We start from the raw sequence: 26,914 nt of genomic DNA on the forward strand, positions 1-26,914 counted from the left end.
GAAAGAGGAAGGCAAGTGTGTGGCAAAAAGGAAGGGGTGAATAAATTAATCAATTATTCATTAGGCCATTATTGTGATTTTAGTTTTGGTACATAGGATATTAGGGTAATTTTAAATTTAAAAGAGCTTCGTAAGTCGTATATACTGATTATTATCATAAAGTAGCAGTTGATTAGTAAAATAACAAAAAGGGGAGCTCACGGCGTAAGAGTGACTGCACGTGTGGTGCGCGGGTCGAAAGCCTCTTTAATTAACCTGGAAAAATTATTAGAATTAAATAATCTATTTATTTGTTGTTAATTACTCCTATTTTGCTTCTCATGAGAAGTATATTGAAGTTTGTTAGTTAAGGGAGCGTTTGGCAGCGCGAACGCGAGGGATAGGTTATTGCGTGCTTCTTCTTTCTTCTTTCTTCTTCTCACCGTGGTTTGGTACGGTACTCTCGAATTATCATCTCAACCTCTTCTTTTAATTGTTCTATCAATTATTTCTTTTCTCTCCCAACCCACTCAAGCTTTTTAATGTTTGTCAGATTTCACTTTACTTGTTCTTAGTTCTAGTGGTGGTCTTAGTAGGGGACTATTCTCCTGCACTTCACTGTTTCTTTGGTCTCTGATCTAGATTCTCTTTTGCGGTTAACCCACCCAACGCTTTTCATTTAACTCAAACAAGATTGAGATACGATGCCTCATTTTTTTACCATACAAAATAGATCAGATGAAGGGTATTATTATTTGTACAATAATAAAACAACTACCCTGTGGCTTGTAAATTTTTTCACTCACTCTTTTTCTCACTTTTTTCACACACCTCATTTGTAATGTTCTTTGAAGAGTGTTTGTCACTGCTGTGAGTTTTGGGGTTTTTAGCTTTCCGTCTTATAGCCCTTTTCACTCTCTCTTCTTTGCATTTTCCCAAGTTGGTATCTTTCTTGTTTTTCTTTCAAAAGGGTTTTCCAAAATGCCGATGTATCAGCCTTGTAAGAGGAACATGGTTGTTTTTGGGTTTGAGGGTGGTGGTGAAGGCCAGATTCTAGATCTGGATACTGCAGTCAAAGGTGGTATTTTGGGTGGTGGTGTTGTTGGAACTGGGGTTTGTGATAAATTGGATCTTAGAAAAATGATTGAAGAGCTTGACTTGTCTGATGTTCCTACAGTGTTCATTTGCCCAATCTCCCTTGAACCAATGCAAGACCCTGTGACCCTTTGCACTGGCCAAACCTATGAGAGGTCTAACATTCTCAAATGGTTCAATCTGGGGCACTTTACATGCCCCACTACGATGCAAGAGCTTTGGGATGATTCCATTACTCCAAACACCACCCTTCACCGCTTGATTTACACTTGGTTCTCTCAGAAGTACATGCTCATGAAGAAGAGATCGGAGGATGTGCAGGGAAGGACTTCGGAGCTTCTGGAAACGCTGAAGAAGGTTAAGGGTCAGGCTAGAGTTCAAGCACTCAAGGAGCTTCACGAAGTTGTCTCTGCTCATTCCACTGCCCGAAAGTCCGTGATTGATCAAGGTGGAGTATCTATTATGTCCTCATTACTTGGCCCTTTTACTTCACATGCTGTTGGTTCCGAAGTCATTGGCATTCTTGTAAGTTTGACACTTGATTCAGAATCCAAAAAGAATCTAATGCAGCCTGCTAAAATTTCATTGATGGTGGATATCTTAAATGAGGGTTCAATTGAGACTAAAATCAATTGCACACGACTATTGGAATCGTTGATTGACGATAAGGATTTTCAGGGTGAGATTATCTCAAGCCATAGCCTCTTGGTTGGGTTGATGAGGCTTGTGAAGGACAAGAGAAGAAGAAATGGAATCTGTTCAGGACTAAGTCTTCTCAAAACTATATCATTGCATAAAGAAGTTAGGAACTTGCTAGTGAGTATTGGGGCTGTTTCTCAATTGGTTGAATCGTTATCTGGTTTGGACCCTAATTGTTTGGAATTAGCACTTTGTGTTTTAGATGCATTGGCATCTATACCTGAAGGCAGAGTAGCTTTGAAGGATTGTTCTAATGCCATAACCATCATGGTGAAACTGTTGATGAGGATCTCAGAGAATTGCACCCAATATGCATTGTCAATCCTGTGGTCTGTGTGCAAGCTTTCACCTGAGGAGTGCTCATCTATTGCTGTGGATGCAGGGCTTGCCGCAAAACTTCTCCTTGTTATTCAAAGCGGTTGCAATCCTGTTTTAAAACAACAGTCTGCTGAGCTTTTGAAGCTGTGTAGTTTAAATTATTCCGATACCATCTTCATTTCCAAGTGCAAGCTCACCAGAACCATTCAATGATTGTCGACTTCAATCTGGCGGTGGTATTAACAATATGTAAATTTGCGGGGCTAGAATGGTCAAGATCAGCCACTACTCAGACCACTGAGCTCAAATAAACCCCACGGTGTGACACAGGGTTAATGTGCAAGTCTCTCCTGTATATACGACCTTCAGTATTTTCATTCCAACAATTGATTTAAACCGCAAGAAGTATCATAATGTGGAGATTGACATGCACACTTGCGTAACCGTGTTTACTTATGTGGGTTACTTTTTGTTCAATGGTTTTTCAATAAGCCCCATCAAGAAGATACTAAACCTTTTTTACACTACTTTGGGTGTATATGGATGTTGAAGTCATGCTATTGTTGGATAAAGATACTTCTTAGGAAAGCGATCACCCAGCTAAGTTGGAGCTTACATCTTCAATTGTAATTGTTCAGGAGTTGCTTTGCTCCAAAGTTCACTTTTATTGTATTTTCTTCCTCCTTGAATCTTAATAGGCCCCCAATTTTCCATTAAAAATGCGGAGAATTATGCTTTTGATCTCAAACATGTAGAGCCCCAAGGCATGTGTGATCTTCGTTTTTTATTTGTACAATGGAAATAAGTACTTAATTTTTATTTATTATTCTGCACTGACCCTGCATATATTCTTCAAATTGTGACAATCGATCTTATTTATTCTTTGACATCAATTATTAGTCTTCGTAGTGCCCTTTTGCTGTTACCGAAATGACTATGAGAACGGAGTGAGGAAAATGTTGAAAAATGGCAGATGAACCTGTCTCCACACGTGCTCACTGAATCATTGGCTGATTGGAAAAGAAAGGTTAGAGCTTTCACTGAATAGGAACGTTGAATTGCACTTTGGCTTCAGGAATCCATACAAATCAGAGGTCACCTGTGCTCATTGCCTAACTTTATGCAAATGGTGCTACTATGCAGGCGCATGTGTGAATTTATGTGGGGGGAAAATATCTCTTATAAAATAAAATGCTATCCCTCACCTAAAAAAGAAAGAAAGAAGAGGCTACATAGTATTTGACAGTAGAGTTGCTCAAAAGATGTGACTTTAAATATAAACAAGGAGCCTTTTTTTGTTGCATCTCTCTCGTGTATGTATAAAAAGATAGTGTGACTCATTTGTTAGATAATAAAATTGTATAAATTAAAAATGACAGGTAAGGAGTATGTAGTATTTTCCTTCTACTTGAATGCCCCTCCCCCGGTTTATATTGGCAAATGAATACGTAACACTTTCTTATTGTAAGTTATTTAACCGTACTATGTAAGCTAGTTTACGGTAAGAGATGTTTAAGATATTTATTACAAATAATTATAAATAGATTGTAATATTTATGCACTGTCTTTATAAAAATTTATATACAATCACTATATCATATACTATTAATTTAAATTATCATGTTTGAGAAAATTAATAAATTTATATACAATCACTATATCATATACTATTAATTTAAATTATCATGTTTGAGAAAATTAATAATGATTAAATATAAATGATAAATGATACGATAATAATATATAAATCTTAGATCATATGTTTTTCTTCTTCTTTTCTTAATACATTTATGTGGAACCTAACTCTTAACATCCTTCTTTTTTTTCTGCACTGGTATTTTTTTTTGTTGGGTGGATGGTGAAAGCCGGTAGAAGCTTCCACATTTTAAAGGATGGACGCATGGCCCAATATTTAGAGAAGTGTCTAAAACTAACAGTGTGTTGTTATTTGTGAGAATAAAGAGTTAAAACCATTTTGAAGTTTTATTATCGGTTAGGTGAAACTAAAACGGCGTCGTAGCTGAAGCTATAACCTGGTTAAAGAACAGTTCTGGAGTATTATTATTGTGGAAGTGACGATTGAAATGTGATAAGAGCTTCAAAATCAATCAACGATGTCTTGGTTAGCAAGGACAATCGCAAACTCACTGAGACTCGACGAAGACGAACAAGAACTTCATAACATTGGCGATAACCTAAAATCTCCTCAAAATAAATCCGAATCAGAACCCGTTCAATCCGATCCACAATCACCGTCATCATTTGCCTCTACTCCCACCGCGCGTGGCGTCAAAGAGGATCTCTCTGAAATCACCAAATCCATTTCTCGCCAATTATGGGGCGTCGCTTCTTTTCTTGCCCCTCCGCCCGATTCGGATCCCGTTCCACTCAAACCTTCTGCTTCGGATCGCAATCCTACTTCCGAACCTTCTGATTCGAACGCAATTGATGAAGACATAATTTCTGGAATACGAAGCGATTTTGAGGAGATTAGTGGGAGATTTAGGAGCGGGATATCCAAGCTTTCTGGTAATAAGACTGTATCGGATTTCACGAAATTCGCATCTAGTTTCCTTCAAATTGGATCCGATGAGGCACACGGTCTTGACGGTGTGGTTGGATTGACGGAGGAGGTGCTTGCCTTTGCTGGAAACATTGCGATGCATCCGGAGATTTGGTTGGATTTTCCTCACTTTGTTGATCCGGATTCTGATGGTATATTCCTTTTTGTCATTCTCAATTCCTTTCATATAATTTCTTTTGTGCATTGTTATCCAATCTGTGTAAATTCTATTTTTCCGTTTTGATCAAAATTTTGGCACGACCAAATATACCTTCGTTTGAAGCTGCACTATCTCATGTGATTCTGATTTCAAAATCCTAGTAAATGTTATCTCTTCCAAATCAGTGGTTGGCCCCAGAGGTCAGAGGGAGCATAGTATTGTAGATTATAGATATTGATTACTAAAAGGCATACAATGAGAACATCAACAGATTTTTAAATATCAATTTGGCAATAGTTGTGTTAAATAAATGTTACTCATACTCTCATAGTGGTAGAAAACAATACTAAATCAAGAAGGTCCAACTCTTTCTTATTCTTGAAGTAAAAATTGAAGCTCCATACAAATTTCAAACAAGTTTTTTTAGAAATTGACAAATAACTATGGTCAAGAACAATTGATGGTCAATTTGGAAATGAGACAAAAATGGAACTCTTGTGTAATTCCATGACATTGCTGACTTGCAGTTGTCGCTGCTTCACGAACCCACTTATGACTGGCAGAGGACCAAGAGAACATGAACTGTTGAGTTTGAACTTAGAGGGATCTGTGATTCGCAGATTAGAAAAGTGGGAAAAGATTGTATTAGGTTAACAGGCGTATTTGTTTGAATCATATAAATGGGATATTGTAATTCTTTCAGTGGCGCATCAGTCTTAAACATTTTTGTCAAGTATTAGTTATTGTTTTTATTACTAGTTTTAAATAATTTCTAGGGCACATATGCTCCCTCTTCGTTATCAACTTACCATCTGGCTCCACCTCTGTCAGAGGTTCACCTGATTTCCCTAGGCATAGTCAAAACCCTTTTCTGCATCAACAATTATGAAGTTGCTGAATCCATATCTCATTTGCATTGCATGTATACTTTTTCCTTATATTTCCCTTATCTAGTATTCATTACTCCATGATACTTGGCAATCTGATGTGGACTGATTACTTTTTTATCATTCCTGGCATTCCATTATAATTGAATTTTATTACAATGTCCTCTTGAAGTTTTATCTAAATGATAATCATTAAAGTTCAAGTCATTTACAAAATTATGGTCCACAGATCCGGCCATCTCGCATTCTCCATGACAGGCACTATTTAGAAGTCTTCAGATGTTTACCCATGTATTCTATATGATTTATTTATGCTGATATATCACCATCTCTTAAAATTTTCCTTCTACAGACTTTGATCTGTCTGATCCACAACAAGAACATGCCCTAGCTGTTGAACGTCTAGTTCCAAGTTTAGCTGCTCTTAGGATGGAACTTTGCCCTGGGTATATCAGCGATGGTTGCTTTTGGAAGATTTACTTTGTACTCTTGCACCCTAGACTTAACAAAAGTGATGCTGATATTTTATCAACCCCACAAGTGAGTTTAATTTTAATTGAAATTTGTTTTTCTTTCTTTAATCGAATTCTGATGCCTTCTGTGTAACCAAGGTTATGTTATTTACTTGTTTCTAATTGTTTTGATATAAACCATGTGGAATTAATGATTGAAATAGAGACAGTTAAGAATTTTATTGTTTATCGTCGTGGCATTTGAATCTTACAATTTGATATTTGTAACTTATAAGAGGCACTTTATAACTTTGCTTAGATGACTAATAAACATTCTTATGCTCGTTACATTTGATTTTTGACTACCCATTACATTTTATTATCCACGGTTAATGTTATGTGTACAGATAGTTGAAGCGAGAGCAATATCGTCTCAGGCATTAGATAAAAGAAGTGAGGAAAATAAAATATCAGACTTTTTTCCGGGAGCCAATGTTCCTTCAAATGAAGAGGAGGAGCGTCTCTCTGTGCCAAGCAGTGCTCAATTTGAATCAGCACCTCTTCAGACCTCTGCCGTTGAAGCAGCCCCATCTATGGTTGTATCTAATGTTGAAATGAAGAAACATCCCGTCCAATGTACTGGAACCCACATTATTGATACGTCTGTGGTGAAAGCTGCACCAGTAAATCCAACGGTTGAACAATCATCATCTGGTTCAGCAAATAGATTTTTGGATGGAAGTCATGAAACATATGAGGATGATGCTGATGATTGGTTGAAAGAGGATACTTCTGAAATGGTTGGTTCAGGTGGAACTTCGGTTCCTATCTGTAATGATGAGGATGTATCATTCAGTGATCTTGAGGAGGATGACAATGATGTGCCGGCAGTTCATAAAAAAACTACATCAGGTTCTGATTCTTCAACGAAAGACTCTCGTGATTGGGTTCAGTTAAGTAGAAGTACATCTAAGGATGTAAACTCTGTTGAAAGCAGACATGCTGATTCTGAGCATTCAAGTGCTCGTAATTCTTACACCAAGGATTCTAATGACTGGCTTAATGTTGACGACATTGATGCAATGTGATAATTCCACAGAAACCGTTCTGTATGTGAGTGTGTTTTTACCACTTTTCTCTTTTATTTTGTGAATATATGAATATGAATATTATTTCTGTAGTCCGATTAATCTCCCGAAACTTTATTTATGTACATAAAGCCTGTCTAGTGTTTGTACTGGGCATTGTGCTGTGTTGGTTATTACTGCCCCATACACACACAAAATCTTTTATTTGATTTCGGAATTCCAAGTTACTTGAGATTGTTAATACTTTTAATTAAGTGAACTTATGTTTTAACGATCTTGAATGAAGTCTGGCAATAAATTACAGTAGTGTAGCGTCTGTGATAATATTTTTTTTTTTAATTTAACAAACTATGAAAACAACTATACAAATATACGGAATATATCAATTGAAGTATATAAAGCAAGGCAGAAAGATCAATTGAAGTATATAAGCAAGGGCAGAAAGATCATAAATCATGGGAGACTCCTATGAGGCCATTGTTTCTCCTAAAATTTAGCGTCTAAAAGATCAAAACTATGTGTGGCTAAAAAATGTTTTTATCTGGTTTCCAAAATTTATGCGTGCAAAATCGACAATATAATTTCATCATGTTTTTATCTCGATTGTCCTTATATGTTCCATACAAATTCTTGAATATTGGGCGTAAGGATATCAAGTTTGAAATGCTAAAATATTTCATATACTGCTGGCTGCTCATTTCCCACACTACTCAAGTAGTTGATTTGTATGAAACTAGTCTCATATCTTGATTCTTATCGTGTAGTGACCTGTGATTTTCATGTGAGGAAAATATGTACAGTGATCATCTAGACACATGTCATAGCACTCGAGTACCCTTCTCCGTGGAGAAGGAAAAGAAATGAGATGAAGAAAAACAAATTTAAATTTCTTATATACACTTCTATTTCCTAGAGTATTGCTGAAGTGAAGTGGAGCTCCTCAGGATTTAATGGGGCCAAAGTTGCTCGAAAGACGCTCTAACTGAGACCATAACATGCTTCCCAGAGAAAATCTTGGCTCAGCCTCTATTTTGCTTTCTTTATCAACTTTAGTTGATAATGGAGCAACCCTATGGGGTGACTTGTGATCAATAACTACGGTTCCGCCACACACTTGTCTGACCAACTCTGCTATACTCGGGTTCACTTCCTCACCGGAGGAATCTGTAACAAAGAATGTTCCAACTGCTTTCTCCCCATCTGTTCCAAACTCAACTCTTGATATGGATAATCCATTTTCACGAAACACACGTGTGATGTTCGACAGTAATCCCATTCTATTGTCAGTGCGAATATCTACCCTTGATCCCTGTTCCAATGCACAAATATATGAAGAGTAACCATTAGAAAAAACAACAAATGATGCATTTCAGGTATAGTAAAATAATAACAACAATAAAAGAAACCTTGATGGTGGGTGTTACGTGACGTACATGCGAGACTCTGCGCTCAATAGCAGAGATTAAGCATAAGATGAGCTTGTCTCTCTCGCTTTTGTTGTCTAGAGTTGAGTTACTGCCCTTGTGCCGTATAAAGTACTCCTGTTGTAATTAAGAAATTAACACCTGGATTAATACAATAGCTCTACAAGAGATTTTATTATATAACAACCATGCCTTTATCCTACTATGTTAGATGACTAGAAGAGATTTTATTGTACATGTCATATATCTATTGTGAACAATCATACCTGGTCAGCTATGGAGTTCTTTGAACTAATTGCTGCATGAAACACAATATACTGCATGTCTGTTAGCACGCACACTGTATCGAAAAGCAGCTTAGGGCGGTCCCTGCTCCTCACCTGCACCGCCCAATACCCTTTGTCTTCACATTTGGTAACGGACACGTGGGTTCCATCACACCCTTTCTTGTGTTCCCCGCTACTGTCCCCGTGACATGCGCGACAACTCTCATAGTCCCTGTCTGCATACATCAACTGGTGGAGTCGCCGCTCTGGGTGTGTGCGCCCAGCGGCGAAGGTTGTCAACCTCACACTCTTCCTCTCTCCCTTGCCTCTGTGGGCCTCCACGACAGTCTCAAGCTGCTCTTCCACTCGGGCTAGACGTGTTGGGTCATTGATCGGTCCAGGTTTAATTGCGTCTTCCACGTAGATAATGCAAGCCGCTCTGTCATTGTGTGTCCACGCCATTGCAGAGGTGACATGGCAGCCCAAATCCACTAATACAGCTGATATCTCTGATAGAAGGCCTGGTCTGTCCATCCCAGTTATCTCTAAGGCTGTGTTCTCTTTTGGCACGTTTTGTTGTGACTTTGGTTCCTTACACACTTCTGGATTTCCTTGCCCTCTACTTCTAGGGGCGCACAATGCCTGGAATATGAATAAACTTTTTTGTTTAGTTTGTTTATTCAGATAATGTTCTATGTGCATTTGATTTTTGAGATTATTTCTTAGATGCATTTTTTTATGTGTATACTAAAAGATCAAAAACAAGTGTGTGAGATAGGGAGATGACTTTATTTTATGAATGTTGAATTTTATGTTTTACATTGATGAGAGATGATCACAGGATGAGGTGAAGAAAGAGAAAGACCTTCTGAATATGGAGCATGAGATTTTGGTCTGTGAGCTTCTTGCCAGCTTGATCAGTCACATGAAACACTGCATTGTGTAATATAAAAAAAACACCACATGGATCAGAACAGAACCATAACAGTTTGCAGATGTTAATCTCGTAGTTTTGGAGCTAGGAGGTATATGACTCACGCATAGCTCATATATTGGGATTTAGAAGTAAGTCTTTTAGTAATTATTAATTCATTTGCACAAAAATGTTATCTGTACAGCCACACAACAACTTTTGGTTTTAGCGAAAATTGTGTTTGTATAAATAACACTGACGTTAAGTCGTATATACTGATTATTATCATAAAGTAGCAGTTGATTAGTAAAATAACAAAAAGGGGAGCTCACGGCGTAAGAGTGACTGCACGTGTGGTGCGCGGGTCGAAAGCCTCTTTAATTAACCTGGAAAAATTATTAGAATTAAATAATCTATTTATTTGTTGTTAATTACTCCTATTTTGCTTCTCATGAGAAGTATATTGAAGTTTGTTAGTTAAGGGAGCGTTTGGCAGCGCGAACGCGAGGGATAGGTTATTGCGTGCTTCTTCTTTCTTCTTTCTTCTTCTCACCGTGGTTTGGTACGGTACTCTCGAATTATCATCTCAACCTCTTCTTTTAATTGTTCTATCAATTATTTCTTTTCTCTCCCAACCCACTCAAGCTTTTTAATGTTTGTCAGATTTCACTTTACTTGTTCTTAGTTCTAGTGGTGGTCTTAGTAGGGGACTATTCTCCTGCACTTCACTGTTTCTTTGGTCTCTGATCTAGATTCTCTTTTGCGGTTAACCCACCCAACGCTTTTCATTTAACTCAAACAAGATTGAGATACGATGCCTCATTTTTTTACCATACAAAATAGATCAGATGAAGGGTATTATTATTTGTACAATAATAAAACAACTACCCTGTGGCTTGTAAATTTTTTCACTCACTCTTTTTCTCACTTTTTTCACACACCTCATTTGTAATGTTCTTTGAAGAGTGTTTGTCACTGCTGTGAGTTTTGGGGTTTTTAGCTTTCCGTCTTATAGCCCTTTTCACTCTCTCTTCTTTGCATTTTCCCAAGTTGGTATCTTTCTTGTTTTTCTTTCAAAAGGGTTTTCCAAAATGCCGATGTATCAGCCTTGTAAGAGGAACATGGTTGTTTTTGGGTTTGAGGGTGGTGGTGAAGGCCAGATTCTAGATCTGGATACTGCAGTCAAAGGTGGTATTTTGGGTGGTGGTGTTGTTGGAACTGGGGTTTGTGATAAATTGGATCTTAGAAAAATGATTGAAGAGCTTGACTTGTCTGATGTTCCTACAGTGTTCATTTGCCCAATCTCCCTTGAACCAATGCAAGACCCTGTGACCCTTTGCACTGGCCAAACCTATGAGAGGTCTAACATTCTCAAATGGTTCAATCTGGGGCACTTTACATGCCCCACTACGATGCAAGAGCTTTGGGATGATTCCATTACTCCAAACACCACCCTTCACCGCTTGATTTACACTTGGTTCTCTCAGAAGTACATGCTCATGAAGAAGAGATCGGAGGATGTGCAGGGAAGGACTTCGGAGCTTCTGGAAACGCTGAAGAAGGTTAAGGGTCAGGCTAGAGTTCAAGCACTCAAGGAGCTTCACGAAGTTGTCTCTGCTCATTCCACTGCCCGAAAGTCCGTGATTGATCAAGGTGGAGTATCTATTATGTCCTCATTACTTGGCCCTTTTACTTCACATGCTGTTGGTTCCGAAGTCATTGGCATTCTTGTAAGTTTGACACTTGATTCAGAATCCAAAAAGAATCTAATGCAGCCTGCTAAAATTTCATTGATGGTGGATATCTTAAATGAGGGTTCAATTGAGACTAAAATCAATTGCACACGACTATTGGAATCGTTGATTGACGATAAGGATTTTCAGGGTGAGATTATCTCAAGCCATAGCCTCTTGGTTGGGTTGATGAGGCTTGTGAAGGACAAGAGAAGAAGAAATGGAATCTGTTCAGGACTAAGTCTTCTCAAAACTATATCATTGCATAAAGAAGTTAGGAACTTGCTAGTGAGTATTGGGGCTGTTTCTCAATTGGTTGAATCGTTATCTGGTTTGGACCCTAATTGTTTGGAATTAGCACTTTGTGTTTTAGATGCATTGGCATCTATACCTGAAGGCAGAGTAGCTTTGAAGGATTGTTCTAATGCCATAACCATCATGGTGAAACTGTTGATGAGGATCTCAGAGAATTGCACCCAATATGCATTGTCAATCCTGTGGTCTGTGTGCAAGCTTTCACCTGAGGAGTGCTCATCTATTGCTGTGGATGCAGGGCTTGCCGCAAAACTTCTCCTTGTTATTCAAAGCGGTTGCAATCCTGTTTTAAAACAACAGTCTGCTGAGCTTTTGAAGCTGTGTAGTTTAAATTATTCCGATACCATCTTCATTTCCAAGTGCAAGCTCACCAGAACCATTCAATGATTGTCGACTTCAATCTGGCGGTGGTATTAACAATATGTAAATTTGCGGGGCTAGAATGGTCAAGATCAGCCACTACTCAGACCACTGAGCTCAAATAAACCCCACGGTGTGACACAGGGTTAATGTGCAAGTCTCTCCTGTATATACGACCTTCAGTATTTTCATTCCAACAATTGATTTAAACCGCAAGAAGTATCATAATGTGGAGATTGACATGCACACTTGCGTAACCGTGTTTACTTATGTGGGTTACTTTTTGTTCAATGGTTTTTCAATAAGCCCCATCAAGAAGATACTAAACCTTTTTTACACTACTTTGGGTGTATATGGATGTTGAAGTCATGCTATTGTTGGATAAAGATACTTCTTAGGAAAGCGATCACCCAGCTAAGTTGGAGCTTACATCTTCAATTGTAATTGTTCAGGAGTTGCTTTGCTCCAAAGTTCACTTTTATTGTATTTTCTTCCTCCTTGAATCTTAATAGGCCCCCAATTTTCCATTAAAAATGCGGAGAATTATGCTTTTGATCTCAAACATGTAGAGCCCCAAGGCATGTGTGATCTTCGTTTTTTATTTGTACAATGGAAATAAGTACTTAATTTTTATTTATTATTCTGCACTGACCCTGCATATATTCTTCAAATTGTGACAATCGATCTTATTTATTCTTTGACATCAATTATTAGTCTTCGTAGTGCCCTTTTGCTGTTACCGAAATGACTATGAGAACGGAGTGAGGAAAATGTTGAAAAATGGCAGATGAACCTGTCTCCACACGTGCTCACTGAATCATTGGCTGATTGGAAAAGAAAGGTTAGAGCTTTCACTGAATAGGAACGTTGAATTGCACTTTGGCTTCAGGAATCCATACAAATCAGAGGTCACCTGTGCTCATTGCCTAACTTTATGCAAATGGTGCTACTATGCAGGCGCATGTGTGAATTTATGTGGGGGGAAAATATCTCTTATAAAATAAAATGCTATCCCTCACCTAAAAAAGAAAGAAAGAAGAGGCTACATAGTATTTGACAGTAGAGTTGCTCAAAAGATGTGACTTTAAATATAAACAAGGAGCCTTTTTTTGTTGCATCTCTCTCGTGTATGTATAAAAAGATAGTGTGACTCATTTGTTAGATAATAAAATTGTATAAATTAAAAATGACAGGTAAGGAGTATGTAGTATTTTCCTTCTACTTGAATGCCCCTCCCCCGGTTTATATTGGCAAATGAATACGTAACACTTTCTTATTGTAAGTTATTTAACCGTACTATGTAAGCTAGTTTACGGTAAGAGATGTTTAAGATATTTATTACAAATAATTATAAATAGATTGTAATATTTATGCACTGTCTTTATAAAAATTTATATACAATCACTATATCATATACTATTAATTTAAATTATCATGTTTGAGAAAATTAATAAATTTATATACAATCACTATATCATATACTATTAATTTAAATTATCATGTTTGAGAAAATTAATAAATTTATATACAATCACTATATCATATACTATTAATTTAAATTATCATGTTTGAGAAAATTAATAAATTTATATACAATCACTATATCATATACTATTAATTTAAATTATCATGTTTGAGAAAATTAATAATGATTAAATATAAATGATAAATGATACGATAATAATATATAAATCTTAGATCATATGTTTTTCTTCTTCTTTTCTTAATACATTTATGTGGAACCTAACTCTTAACATCCTTCTTTTTTTTCTGCACTGGTATTTTTTTTTGTTGGGTGGATGGTGAAAGCCGGTAGAAGCTTCCACATTTTAAAGGATGGACGCATGGCCCAATATTTAGAGAAGTGTCTAAAACTAACAGTGTGTTGTTATTTGTGAGAATAAAGAGTTAAAACCATTTTGAAGTTTTATTATCGGTTAGGTGAAACTAAAACGGCGTCGTAGCTGAAGCTATAACCTGGTTAAAGAACAGTTCTGGAGTATTATTATTGTGGAAGTGACGATTGAAATGTGATAAGAGCTTCAAAATCAATCAACGATGTCTTGGTTAGCAAGGACAATCGCAAACTCACTGAGACTCGACGAAGACGAACAAGAACTTCATAACATTGGCGATAACCTAAAATCTCCTCAAAATAAATCCGAATCAGAACCCGTTCAATCCGATCCACAATCACCGTCATCATTTGCCTCTACTCCCACCGCGCGTGGCGTCAAAGAGGATCTCTCTGAAATCACCAAATCCATTTCTCGCCAATTATGGGGCGTCGCTTCTTTTCTTGCCCCTCCGCCCGATTCGGATCCCGTTCCACTCAAACCTTCTGCTTCGGATCGCAATCCTACTTCCGAACCTTCTGATTCGAACGCAATTGATGAAGACATAATTTCTGGAATACGAAGCGATTTTGAGGAGATTAGTGGGAGATTTAGGAGCGGGATATCCAAGCTTTCTGGTAATAAGACTGTATCGGATTTCACGAAATTCGCATCTAGTTTCCTTCAAATTGGATCCGATGAGGCACACGGTCTTGACGGTGTGGTTGGATTGACGGAGGAGGTGCTTGCCTTTGCTGGAAACATTGCGATGCATCCGGAGATTTGGTTGGATTTTCCTCACTTTGTTGATCCGGATTCTGATGGTATATTCCTTTTTGTCATTCTCAATTCCTTTCATATAATTTCTTTTGTGCATTGTTATCCAATCTGTGTAAATTCTATTTTTCCGTTTTGATCAAAATTTTGGCACGACCAAATATACCTTCGTTTGAAGCTGCACTATCTCATGTGATTCTGATTTCAAAATCCTAGTAAATGTTATCTCTTCCAAATCAGTGGTTGGCCCCAGAGGTCAGAGGGAGCATAGTATTGTAGATTATAGATATTGATTACTAAAAGGCATACAATGAGAACATCAACAGATTTTTAAATATCAATTTGGCAATAGTTGTGTTAAATAAATGTTACTCATACTCTCATAGTGGTAGAAAACAATACTAAATCAAGAAGGTCCAACTCTTTCTTATTCTTGAAGTAAAAATTGAAGCTCCATACAAATTTCAAACAAGTTTTTTTAGAAATTGACAAATAACTATGGTCAAGAACAATTGATGGTCAATTTGGAAATGAGACAAAAATGGAACTCTTGTGTAATTCCATGACATTGCTGACTTGCAGTTGTCGCTGCTTCACGAACCCACTTATGACTGGCAGAGGACCAAGAGAACATGAACTGTTGAGTTTGAACTTAGAGGGATCTGTGATTCGCAGATTAGAAAAGTGGGAAAAGATTGTATTAGGTTAACAGGCGTATTTGTTTGAATCATATAAATGGGATATTGTAATTCTTTCAGTGGCGCATCAGTCTTAAACATTTTTGTCAAGTATTAGTTATTGTTTTTATTACTAGTTTTAAATAATTTCTAGGGCACATATGCTCCCTCTTCGTTATCAACTTACCATCTGGCTCCACCTCTGTCAGAGGTTCACCTGATTTCCCTAGGCATAGTCAAAACCCTTTTCTGCATCAACAATTATGAAGTTGCTGAATCCATATCTCATTTGCATTGCATGTATACTTTTTCCTTATATTTCCCTTATCTAGTATTCATTACTCCATGATACTTGGCAATCTGATGTGGACTGATTACTTTTTTATCATTCCTGGCATTCCATTATAATTGAATTTTATTACAATGTCCTCTTGAAGTTTTATCTAAATGATAATCATTAAAGTTCAAGTCATTTACAAAATTATGGTCCACAGATCCGGCCATCTCGCATTCTCCATGACAGGCACTATTTAGAAGTCTTCAGATGTTTACCCATGTATTCTATATGATTTATTTATGCTGATATATCACCATCTCTTAAAATTTTCCTTCTACAGACTTTGATCTGTCTGATCCACAACAAGAACATGCCCTAGCTGTTGAACGTCTAGTTCCAAGTTTAGCTGCTCTTAGGATGGAACTTTGCCCTGGGTATATCAGCGATGGTTGCTTTTGGAAGATTTACTTTGTACTCTTGCACCCTAGACTTAACAAAAGTGATGCTGATATTTTATCAACCCCACAAGTGAGTTTAATTTTAATTGAAATTTGTTTTTCTTTCTTTAATCGAATTCTGATGCCTTCTGTGTAACCAAGGTTATGTTATTTACTTGTTTCTAATTGTTTTGATATAAACCATGTGGAATTAATGATTGAAATAGAGACAGTTAAGAATTTTATTGTTTATCGTCGTGGCATTTGAATCTTACAATTTGATATTTGTAACTTATAAGAGGCACTTTATAACTTTGCTTAGATGACTAATAAACATTCTTATGCTCGTTACATTTGATTTTTGACTACCCATTACATTTTATTATCCACGGTTAATGTTATGTGTACAGATAGTTGAAGCGAGAGCAATATCGTCTCAGGCATTAGATAAAAGAAGTGAGGAAAATAAAATATCAGACTTTTTTCCGGGAGCCAATGTTCCTTCAAATGAAGAGGAGGAGCGTCTCTCTGTGCCAAGCAGTGCTCAATTTGAATCAGCACCTCTTCAGACCTCTGCCGTTGAAGCAGCCCCATCTATGGTTGTATCTAATGTTGAAATGAAGAAACATCCCGTCCAATGTACTGGAACCCACATTATTGATACGTCTGTGGTGAAAGCTGCACCAGTAAATCCAACGGTTGAACAATCATCATCTGGTTCAGCAAATAGATTTTTGGATGGAAGTCATGAAACATATGAGGATGATGCTGATGATTGGTTGAAAGAGGATACTTCTGAAATGGTTGGTTCAGGTGGAACTTCGGTTCCTATCTGTAATGATGAGGATGTATCATTCAGTGATCTTGAGGAGGATGACAATGATGTGCCGGCAGTTCATAAAAAAACTACATCAGGTTCTGATTCTTCAACGAAAGACTCTCGTGATTGGGTTCAGTTAAGTAGAAGTACATCTAAGGATGTAAACTCTGTTGAAAGCAGACATGCTGATTCTGAGCATTCAAGTGCTCGTAATTCTTACACCAAGGATTCTAATGACTGGCTTAATGTTGACGACATTGATGCAATGTGATAATTCCACAGAAACCGTTCTGTATGTGAGTGTGTTTTTACCACTTTTCTCTTTTATTTTGTGAATATATGAATATGAATATTATTTCTGTAGTCCGATTAATCTCCCGAAACTTTATTTATGTACATAAAGCCTGTCTAGTGTTTGTACTGGGCATTGTGCTGTGTTGGTTATTACTGCCCCATACACACACAAAATCTTTTATTTGATTTCGGAATTCCAAGTTACTTGAGATTGTTAATACTTTTAATTAAGTGAACTTATGTTTTAACGATCTTGAATGAAGTCTGGCAATAAATTACAGTAGTGTAGCGTCTGTGATAATATTTTTTTTTTTAATTTAACAAACTATGAAAACAACTATACAAATATACGGAATATATCAATTGAAGTATATAAAGCAAGGCAGAAAGATCAATTGAAGTATATAAGCAAGGGCAGAAAGATCATAAATCATGGGAGACTCCTATGAGGCCATTGTTTCTCCTAAAATTTAGCGTCTAAAAGATCAAAACTATGTGTGGCTAAAAAATGTTTTTATCTGGTTTCCAAAATTTATGCGTGCAAAATCGACAATATAATTTCATCATGTTTTTATCTCGATTGTCCTTATATGTTCCATACAAATTCTTGAATATTGGGCGTAAGGATATCAAGTTTGAAATGCTAAAATATTTCATATACTGCTGGCTGCTCATTTCCCACACTACTCAAGTAGTTGATTTGTATGAAACTAGTCTCATATCTTGATTCTTATCGTGTAGTGACCTGTGATTTTCATGTGAGGAAAATATGTACAGTGATCATCTAGACACATGTCATAGCACTCGAGTACCCTTCTCCGTGGAGAAGGAAAAGAAATGAGATGAAGAAAAACAAATTTAAATTTCTTATATACACTTCTATTTCCTAGAGTATTGCTGAAGTGAAGTGGAGCTCCTCAGGATTTAATGGGGCCAAAGTTGCTCGAAAGACGCTCTAACTGAGACCATAACATGCTTCCCAGAGAAAATCTTGGCTCAGCCTCTATTTTGCTTTCTTTATCAACTTTAGTTGATAATGGAGCAACCCTATGGGGTGACTTGTGATCAATAACTACGGTTCCGCCACACACTTGTCTGACCAACTCTGCTATACTCGGGTTCACTTCCTCACCGGAGGAATCTGTAACAAAGAATGTTCCAACTGCTTTCTCCCCATCTGTTCCAAACTCAACTCTTGATATGGATAATCCATTTTCACGAAACACACGTGTGATGTTCGACAGTAATCCCATTCTATTGTCAGTGCGAATATCTACCCTTGATCCCTGTTCCAATGCACAAATATATGAAGAGTAACCATTAGAAAAAACAACAAATGATGCATTTCAGGTATAGTAAAATAATAACAACAATAAAAGAAACCTTGATGGTGGGTGTTACGTGACGTACATGCGAGACTCTGCGCTCAATAGCAGAGATTAAGCATAAGATGAGCTTGTCTCTCTCGCTTTTGTTGTCTAGAGTTGAGTTACTGCCCTTGTGCCGTATAAAGTACTCCTGTTGTAATTAAGAAATTAACACCTGGATTAATACAATAGCTCTACAAGAGATTTTATTATATAACAACCATGCCTTTATCCTACTATGTTAGATGACTAGAAGAGATTTTATTGTACATGTCATATATCTATTGTGAACAATCATACCTGGTCAGCTATGGAGTTCTTTGAACTAATTGCTGCATGAAACACAATATACTGCATGTCTGTTAGCACGCACACTGTATCGAAAAGCAGCTTAGGGCGGTCCCTGCTCCTCACCTGCACCGCCCAATACCCTTTGTCTTCACATTTGGTAACGGACACGTGGGTTCCATCACACCCTTTCTTGTGTTCCCCGCTACTGTCCCCGTGACATGCGCGACAACTCTCATAGTCCCTGTCTGCATACATCAACTGGTGGAGTCGCCGCTCTGGGTGTGTGCGCCCAGCGGCGAAGGTTGTCAACCTCACACTCTTCCTCTCTCCCTTGCCTCTGTGGGCCTCCACGACAGTCTCAAGCTGCTCTTCCACTCGGGCTAGACGTGTTGGGTCATTGATCGGTCCAGGTTTAATTGCGTCTTCCACGTAGATAATGCAAGCCGCTCTGTCATTGTGTGTCCACGCCATTGCAGAGGTGACATGGCAGCCCAAATCCACTAATACAGCTGATATCTCTGATAGAAGGCCTGGTCTGTCCATCCCAGTTATCTCTAAGGCTGTGTTCTCTTTTGGCACGTTTTGTTGTGACTTTGGTTCCTTACACACTTCTGGATTTCCTTGCCCTCTACTTCTAGGGGCGCACAATGCCTGGAATATGAATAAACTTTTTTGTTTAGTTTGTTTATTCAGATAATGTTCTATGTGCATTTGATTTTTGAGATTATTTCTTAGATGCATTTTTTTATGTGTATACTAAAAGATCAAAAACAAGTGTGTGAGATAGGGAGATGACTTTATTTTATGAATGTTGAATTTTATGTTTTACATTGATGAGAGATGATCACAGGATGAGGTGAAGAAAGAGAAAGACCTTCTGAATATGGAGCATGAGATTTTGGTCTGTGAGCTTCTTGCCAGCTTGATCAGTCACATGAAACACTGCATTGTGTAATATAAAAAAAACACCACATGGATCAGAACAGAACCATAACAGTTTGCAGATGTTAATCTCGTAGTTTTGGAGCTAGGAGGTATATGACTCACGCATAGCTCATATATTGGGATTTAGAAGTAAGTCTTTTAGTAATTATTAATTCATTTGCACAAAAATGTTATCTGTACAGCCACACAACAACTTTTGGTTTTAGCGAAAATTGTGTTTGTATAAATAACACTGACGTAGTACTGAAGAAATTAAAGAGCAATTGAGTACTGAAGAAATTAAAGAGCAATTGAGTACTGAAGAAATTAAAGAGCAATTGAGTACTGAAGAAATTAAAGAGCAATTGAGTACTGAAGAAATTAAAGAGCAATTGAGTACTGAAGAAATTAAAGAGCAATTGAGTACTGAAGAAATTAAAGAGCAATTGAGTACTGAAGAAATTAAAGAGCAATTGAGTACTGAAGAAATTAAAGAGCAATTGAGTACTGAAGAAATTAAAGAGCAGTTGAGTACTGAAGAAATTAAAGATGAGTAGAGTACTGAAGAAATTAAAGGGGAATATTGAGGGTGACACACTTACCATCCATAAACCATCCACCATCAGAAGAAATGTACGATCTTGAAATGTTGAGGTCAAGATCTGTCAACACCTGGACCATATCCAATAATATACCATTCTTGTTTGCGCTATCAACCTGTTTTGGGGCACCAAATTATTTGTTTAATTCAATGTTTAACTGTTAAAATAAATATCAGGTCAAAGGCTTTTAATTCCCACACATTTAGTAAGTCGTTATTTAAAGACTTCTTTAGCTAAAAGCATAAACCAACATAAGATTATTTTTGCCTACCAAAGCAAGTAGCAACAATAACTATTGCTGCCTGCAGGTTTGATTCTTTTTCCTCTGAATCTGTGACTTTATACTACCGGATTAAGTCAATTTCATAGAAACACAGACCAATCTACAGATTACAACACAACAGAAAAAAATGGACAAACTTATTCGGCAATCAGGTGCAGAACCATTTAGAATTCTTCCGTCCTTAACCTTCATATAATATATCCTAACTGGTATAGTTGTCATTGCTGAATAGATAAACATAATAAATAAAGTACAATAATTAGAATTGGCTTTTGGTTCAAGCGTAAGACTGACAACTCAAGCTCTAGCAATTTGTCATATAATATGATTATATTATATGAATAGAGGACACATTAATACACTAGCTTAAGGCAGGATGGGAATCTGCACAATTTATATCTATTTAATTACTGTTTAATGTGACTTAGATCCTTCCTTCATTGTTGGTATACATACTTGATGATTTATCTAAGGAAAATGACATTTCAACATTTTTCTCTTCTACCTCTCTTTATACTTCATATTTTTTCTTCTCCTTTCTTCTTTTTTTCTCTTCATTCCCTATCACATCATCAATCACGTCCCTTCCATCTATTTCTACCTTTCTCTCCTAAAAAATTGGTGTGAGAGAATCATTTTCCTTTATCTGTTAGTTCTGCTCTAGAATCTATGGATCATTGAAAGCTATAAGCATCTAATCTAATGGTGGATTATGCACATGGAAGCTTAACCTAAAAGGCCAAGTCTTATCTATAATAAACAGTGACCTACTCGTCCAAAAAAATAAATATAGAGAGAATTGTTTATCTAACCTTCACTACACTACAATTTCTGCAAGAATCATTCTCTATGCAAACCCTGAGAACAGAGAATAATATTCATTGATTAATAATGATGTGATGTAGAAGAAGACGATGAGAAAAATTCACACAAAGAAAAAGAGACGGTGTAGTATACCTTGGAGGATGTATTCTTTCAATGAGCGATTCAATCTCCGGATCGATGTGTGGCTGGTAGAATATCTCCATTGATTCTCCCTCTTCTCTTGGAAAATATTAGCTTCAATTATTCTAGTTCTTTCGCTGCGGGGTCATAATAACCCGTGAAATTGTTGCAACTTCTATCTATAGAATAGACTGAGATTCAGAGGCACAGGCTGTATAGTTTAGAAGCGTTCAAAGGTTAATGTGTAAAACAAATACACGTATATATGTATGTATAAAAACAGCATAATAATACATGATTGCGTGGCAATAATGGAGACGCCCTTCTATCTTGTTTTCTAAGTCCTCATCATTTGCCAATCCATTCACATTTTGGAACTTAATCTGTTGTCTTACCAGTTTCTTATCAATGAATTCACCAAACACTTTTTTATGTAATAAAAAAAAAAAGAAAAATTTCTCCTAATCAAAAAATAAGAGATTAGGTTGGATGAGTTCATGAGATAAGATAGGCGGTTACCTGTGGATAAAGGCACCGAGTTGAAAGGTAGCCGATATGAAATTCAGCGAGCGGTTTCAAAATTTCAATTCACACTCAAGAATACAAGTCTTCATTGTTATTATTATACTTAAGAGTAATAAAATATATATAATGTCGTTAAGGTGGTGCACACAACACAAAATACCTTCCAGTATTAGTAACCCAAAAATGCAGTGTCTGGGTTTTGTTCGTGGCTTTCGGTGATAGGATTGTGACAGTGGATTTGGCACACGTCATCAAACTTCGAGAGACTAAAAATAGAAAGGAGATAAAAGACGTGTAATCACGGGAGTTAGTTATAGTTGTGCCATGTGGGCTATTCTGGTAAGTTGCACGTGCAGTCAAATACTAGCTCATATGGCGGTGGCTTGGTCTATCCCTCAAACTGATCGCCACGTGTTTTTGAATGATTAATCAGTTCTCCGAGTACATCACGCCCAATTTGTAGCTCTTAGTTTCTTTTAACAATAGGAGAGATTATATTAGAAAAGATCCTGTATTCAAATAATTTCATATATATAATTATATATAAATATAATATTTTATATAAATAATAATTATGTATAATTATATGAAATAATATTTCTTAATATTTTTTGGATCGAAGTAAAATAAAATATTAGAGTAGTGTTTATTTTTTAATTTTAAGTAAATTATTCATTTAACTTTTTGAGTTATTCCGGTTTAACATAGTTGAATTGGAATTTTTTCCAGTTCAAAACGATTCAGCTAACATTCAATTTAACTTTTCGAGTTATTCCAGTTTAACATAGTTGGATTGAAATTTTTCCAATTCAAAACGATTCAACTAACATTCAATTAAGAGTGTAAACTAGAGTCATTTTCGAATCCGATCAGTGGTTAATCGATCGAACCATCTAGTACGATCTGATTCTCCTGCTCCATACAACCTTATGTTATTCAAAATCATTTTTTACATAAATGAAAATATATTATATTAATTAAAAAATTAATAAAATATATTTTTTACATTTTTCATTTATTATCATTAGTTTTGTACCTGACAAGTACTTTGTGGTAACAAATTTTTGTCCCTCCATTCCACCAAAAAATACATTGAGCCCCCACCCCATTCTTTGAATTGTTACTAAACATGTTAATGCTTTCTTTATAATATATTTATTATTTATTCATTTTGTTGAATCGCCTCAAATATTTTTCATATTCAATGCATATTATTAAAATATACATTAAATAACAACCTAAAAATAATATACTTTTAATGAAGTGTGATTCGAGAATGTGATTGACTCATCCCCTGAATTCAGGAACTCTATAAGAATAATCCAACGACTGAGTTTTAATTTTTAAAATCTTTTTGAAAAATTCAAACATGTCAGCTACAAATTAAACCATATTACTACGGTGTATGGGTTAGAGATGACAATAAAAACTGAACTTGTAGATATTCGTCTGAACTCAACCTGGATTTAACGGGAAAAATCCATTATGATTAAATTTGAAGCTCAGATTTTATCCGATTTCAATTTTTAGGTTTAGATTCGGGTTTGGTATTGCTGATACCCACTCCAAATCTGCCCAAACTCAGTGATTTAAATGTATCTGTACTCAGTGATTTATAAATATATCTGTAGGTCTTTTGTTAGCTATTGAGGAAAGATCACATGTCATGAGTTCTTACATTGAAACAACTCATTTGTTAAAACAACCTACATGTTATATTGAATTTCTTATATTGAGTGTCTCAAGCACCGACTCTAACACCTTATAATGGGGCTGAATTATTTTTTACATATTCTATTTATTTGATCATTTTTTCCATTTCTCTAGTTGTATCTATGTTCCATTAAATTTTAGTATCGTGTTTCTTTTTAAGATTATATTATCCTATTTGTTTATTGTAAATGGTGGAGGTGATGATTGGTAAGTTCATTTGAAGTTGATGGCTTTAATTCTCTTGTTCTTTCGTTTTTCTTCTTTCCTTTCAAAACCAGATTCTGGTTAAAATAATCATGTTATGAAATTAATTTTCGAGTTTCACCGACTTCTGGTTACCCGAAATATGATAGGGTCGGGATGATCGCATTCTTTTTAACCTCGTTGAAATTGAATTTGAGTTTGGGTAAACACAAATTTAATCCTAATTCGCTTCGTTGTCATTTCTATATGAGTGATATATATATGAAGGTTGTGTCTCCATATTAAATTTGGGGTGTGGCCCCTCTAATATATATATTTGGGGTGTGACCCCTCTCATATATATTTTTGGGACATGTAACACGTCATCCCATTTAGCGTTGGCCTTCCATGTCCTAATCTTCAACTTTTGGATAGATTTCATAGTGATTTTTTACATAATACTTAAATCAACTGAAGATGCTTGGCTATAAATCACTTGCATATTAGAATATAAAAACCGGTTAGTTGGATATTTTAGTGCTAACGGAGATTGATGACTCTACTCTCTAGCCTAGTAATTAATTGAAAACTGTCTACAACACTTGTCATTATGAAACCCACGTCAGCATCCCTCTCAATCTCAATCATCGAACACTGATACGCTAGCGGGTGAGATTGAGGAAAATAACTCAAAAATAAAAGAAATAAATAATATAATGTATCACTTCTACATTTTATATACAAATCAAAAGTAAACTTCAGTGCGAGAGGAGTATGATTCCAAAATTTATGGATAAATATTATTTGTCTCTAATAGTGTCTCATTTCTTATTTGAAGTCAATTATATTTTAATGTATGAATAAAATAAAAATTTAAAGGCAAAAATAACAAAATGAAATACTCTAGTTAACTTCAGATAAGAAACCGTTTGCAGAATAGTGCCACAAGCTTATGGTTCTCCAAAACAAAATACGTTATCTGACCAAAATACCCCTCCTAATTATCCATAATTGCAGAAGAGTGCCACACGCTCATGTCCATAAATATTAAGCCGAGAAGCTTCCTTTCTTCCCTTTCTCCCTCTTTCTTTTCACTCCTCTTTAGTTAGAAGCAACCATGCCGTCAGCTCTTTCAGCAAATGATCCTTTGCTTGCAAACCCTTTCTCTGATGGATTCAACGGCAGTTTCAAGCCATGGGACTGCCCTGATATTTTTCTAGCCAAATCCACAAGTCCCAAACCGGTTACTTCAGGCACCGGCTCTGATATCCTTGAACAAACCCATAGCAAAGAAAAACAGGGATCAGAAGACTCGAACCGTGGCGTGACCATTGTGGAGGAGCGTCAGCGGAGGCGAATTATATCGAACCGGGAATCGGCCCGGAGGTCACGCATGCGTAAACAGAGGCATCTAGAGAACTTTCGTAACCAGTTGAACTTGTTTAGGGTCCAAAACCGGGAATTGAAAACCCGGTTGCAGTTCCTGATGAACCACTATATCCGCGTCCGAACCGAAAACGATCGGCTCCGGTCCGAACGAACCCTGCTCGGTCAAAAACTGTCAAACGTAAACCAATTTATGGTTTTCCAACAAGTTCAACCCTTGTCCTCTGCGTGGTAATGTTGTAATCTCACTTATTCTCACAGCAGAATAAACCTTAAATAATAACTACTTAAATTGTTAATCATAAATAGTACAGGCTACGGTTAAATACTCTGAAGACAATAACGTCGTCTTGATTTTGTTTATGTAAATTATCAAATGTAGCAAAAAGGTGATGTCGGGTGGTGTTTCCGGTTCTTTTTTGGGGAAACGGGAAAGAGATTTTGGAAAATGTCGTAGTTTCTTTTCTATTTTCAAAACCAGAAGGGTTATTATCGGTTTTAATTATTGCTATTAATATGTAGAATATTACTTGGTGTTTCATCAATTATTTATTAGTTAAGCTACTTAAATATTATATTAATCGCTTCCTTGAGCTACAACTTCTTTATTCATCTTTCAAGGTTTACTGCAGAGACCAAATCATGGGTGTATAATGAATCAAACTGATGCCTACCTCGAAAAAAGGGTGGAAATTTAAGAGAAGAAAGAAAGTTGCGATGGCATAATAATATGTAAATGGCGGAGTAAATCTCGTATAATACTTACTCTGATTCATGGAGAGCTAGAGTCAAATCACAAATGTGCACCACATACACGAGGACTTCATTATAATCAAATGTAATATAATTCAATTCTTTTTGGGCAATACCGTCTTTGGTCATCCTTTATAGCGCGAACATACATATATATTGTGTCGTTATTAGTTGCCAATGTTCGATGCCAAACTACTAGTCAAGCAATGGTCAATTAATGTTTTGTTAATGTCCGAAATTCCGAATGAGCTATCTCTTCTTAACTTTTCTTGTAAAGCAAACGTATAAATGAATGCTTTTGACATAATAGAAACCATGAGTATTTTTTTATATCTATTCTTAGCAGGATTGTAGCAAAAGAAAAGAAATGTGAGATTTCTAAATTCTTCATTTAAGATTTAATTTTCTGAAATATGAATGCAGGACTTTATGGGTTAAAATTAATTACCTCATCATCTCATCCTTTATAAATATTCTTATAGATCATAGCTATATTTTATAAGAGGAAATACTAATAATGAATATCTTCAATTTGAAAAAGAAATTATGATTAGATAATATAAAATAATTTAA

General features: G+C 36.2%; 8 protein-coding genes across 10 annotated transcripts in view; 6 read left to right on the top strand and 2 right to left on the bottom strand.

The window, feature by feature from the left end:
* The window catches only part of LOC109348824 (galactomannan galactosyltransferase 1-like), a 66,811-nt gene that overhangs the window by 34,677 nt on the left and 5,220 nt on the right, over positions 1–26,914 (top strand). The window lies entirely within an intron of this gene.
* On the top strand, positions 327–2,995 carry LOC109348827 (U-box domain-containing protein 30-like). The gene has a single exon (XM_019589397.1). It carries the CDS (start codon positions 961–963, stop codon positions 2,302–2,304), a length of 1,344 nt encoding a protein of 447 aa, XP_019444942.1. The 5' UTR covers positions 327–960; the 3' UTR covers positions 2,305–2,995.
* On the top strand, positions 4,055–7,484 carry LOC109348821. Its single transcript, XM_019589390.1, has 3 exons — positions 4,055–4,806; positions 6,054–6,241; positions 6,561–7,484. Exons 1-3 carry the CDS (start codon positions 4,206–4,208, stop codon positions 7,239–7,241), a joined length of 1,470 nt encoding a protein of 489 aa, XP_019444935.1. The 5' UTR covers positions 4,055–4,205; the 3' UTR covers positions 7,242–7,484.
* LOC109348830 (ACT domain-containing protein ACR1-like) lies at positions 7,894–10,085 on the bottom strand. 2 transcript variants are annotated; one of them, XM_019589402.1, is made up of 4 exons: positions 9,797–10,085; positions 8,932–9,573; positions 8,648–8,782; positions 7,894–8,550 (listed from the first exon to the last, which is right to left on the bottom strand). In XM_019589402.1, exons 1-4 carry the CDS (start codon positions 9,812–9,814, stop codon positions 8,182–8,184), a joined length of 1,164 nt encoding a protein of 387 aa, XP_019444947.1. In that variant the 5' UTR covers positions 9,815–10,085; the 3' UTR covers positions 7,894–8,181. The 2 variants fall into 2 exon arrangements, with proteins under 2 accessions (XP_019444947.1, XP_019444948.1); XM_019589403.1 differs by having other exon boundaries at positions 8,675–8,782; positions 9,797–10,083.
* On the top strand, positions 10,303–12,970 carry LOC109348825 (U-box domain-containing protein 30-like). Its single transcript, XM_019589396.1, has one exon. It carries the CDS (start codon positions 10,936–10,938, stop codon positions 12,277–12,279), a length of 1,344 nt encoding a protein of 447 aa, XP_019444941.1. The 5' UTR covers positions 10,303–10,935; the 3' UTR covers positions 12,280–12,970.
* On the top strand, positions 14,160–17,589 carry LOC109348822. The gene is made up of 3 exons (XM_019589391.1): positions 14,160–14,911; positions 16,159–16,346; positions 16,666–17,589. The coding sequence occupies exons 1-3, from the start codon at positions 14,311–14,313 to the stop codon at positions 17,344–17,346; spliced, it is 1,470 nt and encodes a 489-aa protein (XP_019444936.1). The 5' UTR covers positions 14,160–14,310; the 3' UTR covers positions 17,347–17,589.
* On the bottom strand, positions 17,999–22,150 carry LOC109348823 (ACT domain-containing protein ACR1). 2 transcript variants are annotated; one of them, XM_019589392.1, is made up of 7 exons: positions 21,794–22,150; positions 21,649–21,694; positions 20,554–20,668; positions 19,902–19,969; positions 19,037–19,678; positions 18,753–18,887; positions 17,999–18,655 (listed from the first exon to the last, which is right to left on the bottom strand). In XM_019589392.1, the coding sequence occupies exons 1-7, from the start codon at positions 21,862–21,864 to the stop codon at positions 18,287–18,289; spliced, it is 1,446 nt and encodes a 481-aa protein (XP_019444937.1). In that variant the 5' UTR covers positions 21,865–22,150; the 3' UTR covers positions 17,999–18,286. The 2 variants fall into 2 exon arrangements, with proteins under 2 accessions (XP_019444937.1, XP_019444938.1); XM_019589393.1 differs by having other exon boundaries at positions 18,780–18,887; positions 21,794–22,147.
* Positions 25,160–26,077, top strand: LOC109348833 (bZIP transcription factor 11-like). Its single transcript, XM_019589408.1, has one exon. It carries the CDS (start codon positions 25,320–25,322, stop codon positions 25,821–25,823), a length of 504 nt encoding a protein of 167 aa, XP_019444953.1. The 5' UTR covers positions 25,160–25,319; the 3' UTR covers positions 25,824–26,077.

Source organism: Lupinus angustifolius, chromosome LG06, assembly GCF_001865875.1.
Source record: "Lupinus angustifolius cultivar Tanjil chromosome LG06, LupAngTanjil_v1.0, whole genome shotgun sequence".
Lineage (NCBI taxonomy): Eukaryota > Viridiplantae > Streptophyta > Magnoliopsida > Fabales > Fabaceae > Lupinus > Lupinus angustifolius.